Source organism: Nilaparvata lugens, chromosome 3, assembly GCF_014356525.2.
Source record: "Nilaparvata lugens isolate BPH chromosome 3, ASM1435652v1, whole genome shotgun sequence".
Lineage (NCBI taxonomy): Eukaryota > Metazoa > Arthropoda > Insecta > Hemiptera > Delphacidae > Nilaparvata > Nilaparvata lugens.
The window spans coordinates 45,990,162-46,003,341 of NC_052506.1; the positions used below are offsets into that span (position 1 = coordinate 45,990,162).

The following is a 13,180-nucleotide window of genomic DNA, read 5'->3' on the forward strand; positions in this document are numbered from 1 at the left end:
AGAGGGGAATTCAATTTGGTCCCGGCTTAGCAGCTATAATTAAAACTGGAAGTAAAGTCCCAAGTCAATCAATGGACCGAGCGGCGAATTGTATTCTGGCATTGGAAGATCGATATAGATCGGCATCTGTTAATTTGCAGTCTTTGGAGGATTAAGTACCAAACAGGAAGTGATTGTACGTGCGTAAGTGAGATGGAGAGGGCATACTGACTAGAGTGGTGCACGGTTTTATAGAGCAATTAAAGGGGCCTTGTTTACAGTTCTCTTGAGTCGTACTTATTTGTCTCATAGTTGTCGGCGTCGTCACAGTTGCGGCACGCTTGCGCAAGAGTGCGTAAGTTGTGGGTGAAGGTCTGGAGGGGTGAAAGGGGACCCACGTGGCTGGGACTGCTGGGCGCTTGGTTTCATCAGTGTACTCCACACTGGCAGCACCGCTACTAGCAACTCGCGTTCACACCTACCCTGCCGAGGAAACCACCTCACCAACCGAGTGTGTAACTGACTTGTGCTCCGCTAACCTCACATTTCCCTACCAAATTGAATATTTGATTTCTGTTTGACCAGGCGCCCTTGCTGCTGCTGTAGCATGGCGCTGCGCTTATTCTTATCAAACTAATTTCTCGTTTTGGGTGTGTGCTTGAAACAACATCGCTTTAATGCATTCAATTTCAATGAAAATTGTTGCCGGCTCTGTTTGAAAAAGCTGTGTTGTGTATGAATGTGAAGCTTAACTCCAGTCACAGTGAGAAGTCGATTACCCGACCTGATTGCTGTCTAATTGGTTCGAATAACAAAAAGTTAATCCATTCACCAAGTGAAATAGAAAGGATGAAGAAATAAATAGCACAACTCTTAGTTTAATAGCAGTATGTCATGGTATTATTTTACAACTAACAGATTAAGTAGCCCAGAAGTAATACGTTTTTACGTCAGAATAATATTATACTGCTCTATTTTGTCCGCCTACGAAATTTTATGAATTCTCACATCTAATAGTGAAAAAGAAGCTGATAATGGGATGGATACCTTTGAATGGTTAATGACTAATTTATGTTGTTTCTCAACAATAATATTGGAGAAATCGCATTATATACTTCAAATTCATATAGATAATAATTTCTTCTAGATAAGGAATTATTGATTTTTAATAATACTTTCAATTTAATACTAATTTTTGAAATAAATTATAAACACGGAATGTAGTCTCACTCCCTAGATCTTCAAAGTTATGGATATGATTGAAAAATAATTCTATTCCTCTTTATAATCCATGATTCACTTTTCCTCATCTTAACAATGGAAAATTCATCAGCTTTGAGGTCAAAATATTGATTGATAATTCTGTTATCATCATTGCTTAATGAAGACGATGAAGATGATAATCATCCTCATTTTTGATTGGATGGTCACATTATTCTTAAGCTACTAAACTCATGTTGCTGCATGAAGTAAGTCGAGTACAATGGAATCGGGAATCTATAGCAGCTAAGTAGGCCTAGCGTAAGTAGAGTAACGTTTTGTAGGCCTACTATCAATAACACAAGCAAAAAGTATGCGTTTTCATTATTCCTACCATATCAAGTACTCGTGAATCAAATATAATATTCCCTATTCAGGATTTATTCTGAAATCGAATTTAATGTGAAGTGAAATCCATAAAATATGACCCAATAAATAATTTTCATTCATCCCTCATATCAATCACAGAATCTACTTCTCAACATCAAATCTACTCCACAGAACTAATTGATCTGAGAATTGAAACAAAATCAATAATGGAGTGTTTGGTTTCGGATGATGCCAGAGTAGTTAATACTTTCAAATTAATTAAGTCAAATCAATTTATTCCCTAATCAAAGACAATACAATGAAAAAACTTGAAATAAAATTGTGAATTCTTCCTCCCAAACGAATCTGTGTGTGGGGAACAATTAGTCAATTAGTTTATTTTGATTAGTTGTCTGACCATTCAACGTAGTAGAAGTGACTTCGACTGATGTAGATACGGATTGTCCCTTCCAACTATCGATTGAGTTTGTGGGCGCTCACTTCTTTGAAGGTCAGTATTTGTTCGTGAAACAAAAATAGTTTCCATAATTTTCAAGTCTGCTCCGCTAGATAAAATTTTTCACATAACAATTTTCAAGTACGGGACTGTTTCCATGACCTCAAATGTTCAACACTTGAACCAACGTGATCATTAAACTCCCTCCATTTGTTATGATGCTTTTTCTATATTCTAGTACAATAGCTTTCCAATTGTTAGCCCAATTCGAACATCATTGAATTCATCAATTCTATTTCTTGATACATGCCTATTTCACATTAACAGTTCATTAACAACTTTGAATAAATACATCACTTTGTCAATACATGAGCTTTGTCAACGCAATCATTTGTATGAACATCGCAGTTGAAAATCTTCCTAGTTCAAGAGATCCCAATATAAGACAATTCTGGATAGAAAAACTGCTTAATTATTCAATGGAGATTTAACTTTATTAGTGAAGAAAATTCAAACATGAAACAGAACATAACAATGTAATCCTATCTCACAGCAGGTTGAGTTAGTCTCACCAAAGCCTACATCATGACTGATCATACGATCACGGATCAGTCATGTATAAATTAATATCAATCACATGCGTTGTTTGAGTTGGCAATGACTGTACTTATATCAACTTCGCTATGTAGCCTATAACCTGAAGCCACTTGAGCTATCCTAATGCGACGATTCAGATAAATTTATTGTGTTAAATGTTTATGGTTCTAGCAGCTTCAGAAAGTATCATGCTTCAGAATGATTAATTATGATCTGTTCAGTTTCTAATTATCACACAATAGGCAAACCACAAATTTGTCACCTTATCAAGCTGCCTCGTTGAATGTTACTAATGGCTCAACACAATTATTTACAGTGATCAAATAATTGTTACAACCATAATTGAGGCATGTATGTTATTCCATACTAAATTTATTTTGTTAATTCATTAAATTGTAATAGTAGGAGATATTTACAACCAATACCCACACTTGACATCATTTGTAACAGGTGGATAGCCAGGGGGGGGGATTTATTTATGAGCGGACCTGATTATGTAACGAGTAAAAATAAATGATAATTTCTCTTAAAAATCTCCACTCAGCTGTTTGAATTATTTGAATCCACGGTTGGATCTTCGGATGGATTCGTTCATACAAATGCCAAGATCTTCACTATTAACAACACCTGTTTTAGCAACTAAGTAACTCAACAATTTATAACGTCATTAACTAAACAAAATGAAAAAAAAAATAACATAACCCCACACCTGACACCATTGTAATGGGTTGGAGTTACCTATAACATTACCCTACACCTGATACCATTGTAATAGTAGGAGATATTTATGAACAATACCCACACTTGACATCATTTGTAGCGGGTGGATAGCCAGGAGGGGGGGATTTATTTATGAGAGGACCTGATTTTGTAACAAGTAAAAATGTATGATATTGCTCTTAAAAATCTCCACTCAACTGTTTAAATTATTTGAATCCACGGTTGGGAGCTTTGGATAGATTCGTTCATGCAAATGCCAAGATCTTCACTATTGTTTAAAAACACCTGTTTTAGACAGTAATATAATGTAAGATACGATAAGATAAGATAAGATAATATTTTTGTTCAACACAGTACACTTTATAATATACAGATGAATAACGTCAGGTCTTAATAAGTACACAATAAAAAGCACACATGGAAGACTAGATTAGGCCTACCTACAAACTATGCTACCTTCTATCACTAAAATCCTTCACACTGTAGTATGCTTGTGAAACCAGGAATTTATACACTTCACTCTTAAAAATTTTTATATCAGACAAGGACTGCAGCTCGGTAAGAAAGTCGTTAAACAACTTAGCTCCAATATAACAGGGCATTTTCTCGTACAGCTGCAGTCGGTGTTGTCTCAAAGACAGTTTATTCCTCCCTCTGGTGTTATAAGTGTGGATATCAGCAATTGTATTCAGATCAGATAAATGCTTATGAGTGAAAATTAATAGTTTGAAGATATAAATTGAAGGTAGCGTACGTATATTCATGTCCACAAAAGCCTCCCTACACGAATCATTAAACCCAAGACCAGCCAGGTAGCGGATTGCTCTTTTTTGAAGCTTGAATAACCTTTGGAAGTGAATATTTGGACACCCACCCCACAATTCAATACCATATGCTGCATGGGAAACAAATAAGGCAAAATAAACCATTCTTGAAACGGATAAAGATACTTATTTCACCATATTTCTTAATACAAATAAGCCTTTGCTTAATCTATTTATTAATTTTTCGACGTGCGAATCCCATGCAAGTTTTGAATCTATCTCTAGACCGAGTAGATTAACAGAATCTGTATTTTCAACAGGATCACAGCCGATGTATAGCTTGGGCTCTATATGGCTATGTCTAAGGCTGAAACTTATTAGTCGACTTTTTCTCGAGTTTACTGAGAGGGAAAGTGAATTGAAATATTGAGCTAAACTGTTGAATAATAGATTACATTTTTTCTCGAGTTTCTCTAAAGTAAAATCAGAAAAAATTAAGGAGGTGTCATCTGCATATAATGTGAGTTCATTTTGTGGAACTGCTGAGGAAATATCATTTATATACAGAATGAAAAGGAGAGGTCCCTAGATTAAGTAAATTATCACGAGCCAGGAACGTAAAATAAAAGATTTTGTATAAATGCTACTGACATTAATTTATTAGTTGCATTCAAACAATTCAATGATTATTAATATTTGAATAAGAATTTGATATTTAGACAAGAATTTGCTAACTCACTCTACAATAAATTTAGGGCCTTGGTCAATTTATGTGATCAATCTATTTAAGCTTAATAAAATAGTTTTGGCACTCACCATGCAATCGTAAATTTAACAAATAAATCAGCACTCACAATCACTCATGTTACTTTTTAACTACGGTACTATTTTTCAAACTACATGCTTTAAAATAATACAAAATAGAAATAATAATATTTGTCCTCTAAATAGGCCGAAGCCTAGTTTAGAGGCCGAGACAAGTTCTATGACTACATCTTCTTGCGGTGATGACTCGATTAGAACTGCCGCTCTTCCACTAGAATTTTCCAATTTGCAAGAAAACACGTGGAGCGCCCGGCCTAATTTCAGGTTAAAACGTCATTGGGTCAAACGTTTCAAATACATCTCCAAATACGTTTGCATCAATTCCATTACGAAATTGAAGTCAGTACTATGGAAATGCTAGAAGAGTGCAATAATTTGTAAGAATAAGAAACAGGTTAGCAAATCTTTTATGGCGATGCAAAATTTAGGTGCTTACTTGGTACATGAATACATTCTTTAAATGTGAAAAACAAGGTTCACTAGAGTTCATATTGGAAAAATTTGGTTCAATTCCGATCAGTTCAACAGCCTGAAAGAAAGGCAGGAAAAAACTACAATTCAAACCTCTCAATATTCACCATATTACAAAATGGACACGTTAAATTGCTTTGAAATATATTTGTTATTGGTTTGGAGGTTCAAGTTCAACTTACAATGAAAAGTGCAGTATATTGTTATCTCTAAGTACCTCAATATTGTTTGATACTGATGTATGTAAGTGACATTCAGTCTCAGAGACGTGTATGTGTAGTTTTCTATTTTATAGAAGTAGCCTAGTTGAAATCCCATTTTTAATCAACTTCCACTCAGTATCATTAATAAAATCCTATTTATCTATCATTCAGCAGTATTTTATATATCCATTCATCAATTCCTTATAATTTCTAGTTATTTAAAAATTCCAATGCGTCTCGATCTTAATAAATCAGACACACACATTGACCTTCTCATTATCAGTGATCCCAACGAGGTTGTACAAACAGGTCATATCCCAGTCCCAGCTGTTTCTGGACATGATTTGATCTACTGTGTACTTTCCCATAAGATACCTAAGCCAGAACAGAAAATTATCACACATAGAGACTTCAAAAACTTTGATGAAGCCGCTTTTTTAACTGATGTGGCTCAGACTCCATGGCATCAAATTGAAGCGTTACCCTCAGTTGATGACATGGTCAAGACTTTCGAGAATTGAACTTTGACTTGGATGTATGACAAACATGCACCTTATGTGACAAGGAGGATTAATAGAAAACGACGAGTACCGTGGATAACTGAAGACGTACTTAAGATGATGGGACGTAGAGACAAAGCACATAGAAAATTTAAAAAGACATTCGACTTGGACAGTTTGATAGAGTATAGGAGCCTTAGAAATAGTCAAACAGGAATTACGGAACTCAAAGATTAGGTAATTGAATTCGTTCATGACAAACAATAGGCAAGACTCTCAATCACTCTGGCAGGGAATAAAATAATTCGGGCTTGGCAAACAGAAATCAAATACCCAAATTGATTAACCATTGGACGATATAAATTATCATTTCGTTCATTTCCACCCAATCTCAGAAGAAGACACTTTCAAAGCAATTCAACATACCTATTCATAGTATTTCTATGGGTGTAGACAAAATTCCTATTAGATTTATCAAGAAGATGTTATTTGCTGTTTTCCAACCATTACATACATTTTCAACAAGTCACTTGAAGAAGGCAATTTCCCTGAAAACTGGAAGTTTGCTCTGGTTCGCCCTCTAAATGAAGTTGCATCACTCAATAAAGTTGAGGATTTCAGACCAATCAGTATTCTACCTGCATTGTCCAAAGTGCTAGAAAGACTTATTGATGCTCAAGTTGTAAAATTTCTAGACAATAGAAAGCTTAATAACTTTCAATCAGGCTTTAGGAAATTCCATTCAACTGAGACAGCTCTCCTTCATGTCACTGATGATATAAGGTCAGCTATGAACCTAAGAAAATGCACCATCCTCACTTTATTTGATTTTTCCAAAGCATATGATACTGTTGATCATAAAGCTCTTTCAAATAAGTTGACTATTCTTGGTTTTAGTCACAACTACCAAGATTGGTTCAAATCCTATCTCTTAGGTAGGAAACAATGTGTTTATGCTGGTGACAACAAGTCAAATTGGAAAAATGCTATGCATGGAGTACCACAAGGTTCAAATTTAGGCCCTCTCCTATTCACTTTGTATGCTAATGACCTTTCTCCCATTATTTAGTTCTCCAGCTTCCATACTTATGCAGATGAACTTCAAATTTATTTAAGCTGTCCCATAACAAAAATAGATGGAACAGTTGAAATTATGAATCAAGATATCAATTCGATATTTCAATGGACAAAGAAAAATGGCCTTAATCTCAATCCTATCAAAACACAACCCATTATAATTGGATATTCTCGTCTTATAAACGATATTGACCTTGAATCGATCCACAAAATTAGTGTAGATGGTAATGACATTCCTTACTGTAGCGCAGTGAAAAATTTGGGAATTATTATGAAAAATAGTCTTGACTGGTCAGAACAAGTAAACAAAACATGTATAAAGGTATTTTCAGTGATGCATTCATTGAAGAAAATGCACGACATCCTCCCTAGTAACATTTAATTGTTATTGGTTCAATCTCTTATCTTCCCACATTTAACGTATTGTAATTCTGTTCTCAACAATATGCAAGTCACTCTGAATGATAAACTACAGAGTTGCCAAAATTATTGTCTACATTCCTTCTACTCTCTTCAATGTCATGAAAATATCACCCCTGCCCACATTGCCAGTTCAACATTGAAGCTTCCTGATCAAACACGTTTTTGAATAGTCAAGCTTGTTAGAGATATCTCGAAATATGGAAATCCGAACTAATTCAAAGATGATTTCAAATTTGTTTCTGAAGGTAGGAGGATGGATGCTTCACATACTAGAACCGGGGAAAGTACTTTAAGGATACCCAACCATCGAACCACTATTTTCACAAAATCCTTTTTAGTCAGTGCCTGTCGTGCATGGAATGTACTTCCTGTTTCTATCAGGTCCATCGAGAGCCGAGCGAGCTTCATCATGACTTTAAAAAACATCTTTTGGAATAAATGACTGAAACTGTCCAGTCCTAGAAGATCACATGACAACCATCCCTCACCCATCCCACCAATACAAACCTATAAACCTGTTATAGAATAAATTGTATATACATTTTATTTATTTTGAATACTTCAGAATTTAATTCTGAAGAGAATCATGTAAGTTGTGTGAACTAAAATTGAATAAAAGTTGAATAAAATGTATTCTTATGTAGTACATTACACCACAAAAATTTGCTGTTTTATGAGGAGAGAACTAATAACTCATAGGTTGTAGCTGATTGCAAATAAAACATGGATTTCAATAACAGCTGTTTAAAAACAGCTGATTTATTTTGTTTTGAATGAGAAAATATTTATAAGGAATTATCAACTGAAAATTATTTTCAGAAATATTTTAGCTCACTGTTGAACAAAACAACAAACTGTAAGTTAGGCCTACTGTAACCGCACTGTGTTTTTTGTTTAATCTATTAACTAGTTATTTGTAACCATTTCACTTCGCTTTTGTGTCAAGTGTTAACTTTTTAAAAAATGGCAGGTAATTTTAGACATTATTCATACTCCTAATTAGCTGTCATGCATTTAATGAATGGAATGGGACACTACTGTAATAGTACTGAAGCAAGACTTTTGTATCAAGAGAATTTTCCTAATTGAGTATGTCCAAGTTCAAGGTTTTCTGTCACTATTCATCAACGTCTGTTTGATATCCAAAGAGCACATTTATGCAGGCAGACCTCGATCTACTATGACTGTTGAGTTAGAAGAACAAGTTCTCAATGAAATCTATGAACATCCAGAGAAGAGCACGAGAGAATTGTCAGTGCAGTTTAATGTCAATCAATCTATTATTTGGAGGATACTAAAAGAGCAACAATTACATCCATACCACCTCCAGAAAGTTCATACTCTATTGCCACGAGACTGTATTCCCCGTGCTGGTATTTGCCGATGGTTTTGAGTAAAACTTGTTAACCCAAACTTTTTAACAACAGTTTTATTTACCGACGAGGCACACTTTACAAGAACAGCTATCGTTAACGTCCACAACCAACATATTTGGGCAGATGAGAATCCTCATGCCATCAATCCTAATCGTCCTAATCATCCTAATTATCAGTTTTCAGTAAACATTTGGGCAGGAATCATAAGAGATCATCTACTTCTGTTCGAGCTTGAAGATGTACCTCTTCAGTTGCGCCAAAACTTGTGTGCACACTTCATTGTTGCTGTTCGTGAACACCTGAATCACAGCTTTCCAAATCAATGGATAGGCCGAGATGGGCCAGTACAATGGCCAGCTAAGTCACCCGACTTAAATCCTTTGGATTTTTATCTTTGGGGACACTTGAAAACCTTAGTATACAATACTCCAATTGATACCATTGAAGAACTCCGATTAAGGATTTTGAACAGAATAGAAATGATAAAGCAGACTCCTGGAATATATGAACGGGTCCGACAATCAATGAGAAGACGTCATAACATATGCATTCAGAACAACGGAGGTCACTTTGAACATCATCTTTAGTCTTTTGGTATGAGTTTGATGTCATTAAGATATGTTACTTTCATATAAAAATATTTTTTTTTTCAAAAAAACCCGAGTATTTTATTTGCAATCAGCTACAACTTATGAATGATTAGTTCTCATAAAACAGCAAATTTTTGTGGTGTAATGTACTACATAAGAATACATTTTATTCAACTTTTATTAAAATTTAGTTCATACAGCTCACATAATTCTTTTCAGAATTAAATTCTCTACAATTTTTATTGCGAAAAATTATCTGTTTACTGATCATTAAAGAAAGTTATTGGGCATCAAACGTAGAAGTCTGTGTTTTTCTACTTAGATTTTTTTGCATATTTCAACTTTTTTCTCAAAAACTACTCACACTACAGCTTCCAGACTAGTTTTATTCAATTTTTCAGATATTTTTCCATATAAATCCAGCATACGTTTTTCAAAAACTAGTCCCCAAACAATTCAGCATCGGTGTATTTCATCAGAGGAACTGAATTCCGGGCGAAATCTTTCATCCTGTATAGCTCGCTAATGAAGCATTTATGGATATATGTTTATAAGAATTTTTCTTCTTATTTGTACCTGTACTATCACGTATTAAATTATTTTACCATAATTTAGAATCACTCTGTATATATATTATATAAAACATATTTTTGGTAGAGAGTTAGTGGGAAGCATATTTTGAATATTCTTTCCGAAGAATGGACATTGATATGTTCAAAGCTCCGCCAATTTATGTAGATGCATAACAATATTTAACATGAAAAAACACAAAATATTTAACACAAATTTAAGCCCATTTAACACGTTCCTCGCTTTTTACTTATCAACTTGGCCTATGCCTATTCAATTTCACATAGAGTTGTGAGTTTTGTGACTTTCTACTATGAACGGAATGTAGAAATTGCCTGCTACCATCATGATGATTCAGCTCTGATTGGAATTATACTATCATTAGAATTTCATGGATAAATAGCACTCAAAGAATGAGGCAAATAATAATATAATGAGAACTCTATGCTTATTTTCTGAATGTTGATTCCATTCAACTATTATTATCTAATTCTGAAGAACGTTTAAGCATACTGATAGTGTTGTTGAGAGTTTTATCTCTTTGTACAATAAAATAACTACAGCCAAGTGCAATCAGCTTTGTTCACACCTTTGCACGTAAGACTGTGACGTAACAAATTTACTGTCGAACTCTGTCAGAAAACAAAACCTAACTCAAATGTTAATAGAGTCACAAGCTGCTACACCTACGATGATAACATTTCACTGATTACAATTACTGTATCTCAATTGAGAAAACTATTTTATCTTCACGATTCTCGTTGAAAGGCTCACTTACAAGATTTTTTAGATGAGTTGTAGAATAATTCGTACTTGTTATGTAATGTGAATAACATACTTGAACTACTTTTTTTAAATCCACAATGCTTAAGGAAACGAGAAAAATATATTCACCATGTATATTCCAGTAGAAGGTACAAAAGTCTTTGCTTTTAATGGATTCTACTGGTTACTTCTATACCACATTATAGTTCAATGTCTCATGTTCTTGTCTACATGCTCTATGAACTGATATGGATATAATATTGATTTTGGCTCAAAGAATACTTACATTTTTCATGCTCTTTCAACCCATCGAGTTTTGAATGAATTGATTACATAATAATATGTAAACAATATTATTTTGAAATCTAATGTAGTATAATGAATCAACTTAATACATATCTATTCGGTTGACTACTCGGAACGTATATTTGGAAATGAATCTCAAACAAATTAATATCATTCATATCAATATAATATATACTATCATTATATCATGATATATATCATTGCTTCTTATTATACAAAATATGAAAATGATATTAATTCGTTTGAGATTCAGGTTCAAAGAAAATAATGTTCATATTTCTGTACACATTTGAACTTTTTGTAGGAGAAAGCAGTTAGTTTTCTTCACACCACATTGAGACCATTTGTTCCTATTAAGTTCTATTGCACCCTGCTTTTATCTCAGTATTATTGGTAGTATTGAATGCCTTGTAATTCTATTTGTATATATGGAATATTATCATCTATTGCTGTTTGGTGGTAGAATCAGCACCACCTGGACATTATTCTATTATTACTCCAAGTTTTCAGTAGGAGTCTTCCTAGTTCATAGAATTTTTGTGTATCATTCGCCTGAATGCATGGCTTCAAGAAAGGCAAACAATCAAAATGTACATTTCCATAGAGATATGGCTGGCCTGTGGTTGAATAGGATCTGTGTAAAGAATACATTTGAACATGTATAGATAGATACATTCATGCGAGTTCATCAAAGCTTGGTTTACTACTGTCGTGTGTGGGTGTGTGAATGTGTGCGTATCTGTTTGAAAGTTTTTCAATGTTTTTATTTCGCTGGAGAGTTTTGGCGCTAAATAATTTTCTTTCTGTGCTTTCGCTCTACCTGCTCAATTTCCCGCTTGAAAAGGGCACCAACGTTCAGCCCTAGTGCTGATAACTTTCGTCCGTCGCGGTTGCAGTAAAAGGTCTAACCACGGATAAAATCAGAGAATGGACAATTAAGATGACGGAGAACACTCCACTGTCACCGCGACGCCAGAGGGCGGCCCCTCCGCCAACGCCCCCCACAGACCCCGGGGGCACGGCTGGAGGGGGCCCGCCGCACCCTGGGCCCCCTGGCCCAAATGCCTCAGGCTCCAAACCGCCACCCGGGCCACCTGGCGCAGTCGACAAACGCCTGCAGAAGATCTTCAAGAAGTGCGAGAGTGCAACGTTCCAGCTGGATGGCGCTATCTACACCATAGGTCAGTCACAAAAACCCTTCAAGTTCAATAATTTGGCTATTATAATTATACACGTTAGCTATAAACCAGTGTTTGGGCTGTATGTTGTGGTTAAATTATGGTGTCATGAAATAAAGAATGTATATTATTATTCCAATGAAAATCAATATTATTCATAAATTATTACTAATTCAGTTATACTTAGATGATCAGCAACTTGAAATACCTAATTTGACGTCGAAGAGGAAACTACTAGTTAATTGAAATCAAATCTTCATCTGATCGATGCAAACGACTTCTGTAGTCAAAGGTCACATCAAATGCTATTCCTATTATATTTGAGAACTGGATAGATTCACAATAACATACTGCAAAGCCCAATTTTCGGGAGAGGTACGAGCAACAACGGTCTTCCGATCCCCAAAGTAGGTCGTTGTCGTTGAAATAATTTATGAGCTCCAATGATTCGATGAGTACGATTCTAGTCAAAGCTATCGATTGGGTCTGTAGCCTAGTTATTGTCAGGGAGTATTGTGCGAACGCTTCTACCAGTGTTTCCTGAGGCTCTCACTTTGTCTTACTAAGCGTCTTCTTCCCTCTGCCATTTCCTCGCTTTGTGTCCCTCCTCTCCTATTTAGCTTTAAATGGATGTGTTCAGTTTCACTCGTCTCCTCGTTAGTTCCCTATCAGGTTTATTCTCTCCAATGCAGTTCAAAGGAGAACATCTCTTAAATTGGATGAGAGCCAAGTAGAGTATTTCGGAAACTTCTCTCTGCCCAACTACAAAAAGAATGTTTTGTTTTTTTACGCCGATGGATTGGATTCGTT

The 13,180-nt window shown here is 35.0% G+C and overlaps 1 protein-coding gene across 1 annotated transcript in view; it reads left to right on the forward strand.

Moving 5' to 3' along the window:
- The first annotated feature begins 390 nt into the window (after window positions 1-390).
- LOC111050664 (calcium/calmodulin-dependent 3',5'-cyclic nucleotide phosphodiesterase 1) overlaps window positions 391-13,180 on the forward strand; it is a 753,503-nt gene continuing 740,713 nt past the window's right edge. The window contains exons 1-2 of the mRNA XM_039423890.1: window positions 391-490; window positions 12,037-12,373. Of these exons, the coding sequence (XP_039279824.1) occupies window positions 12,133-12,373 (241 nt within the window). The 5' untranslated portion in view covers window positions 391-490; window positions 12,037-12,132. The remainder of the gene's footprint in view (window positions 491-12,036; window positions 12,374-13,180) is intronic.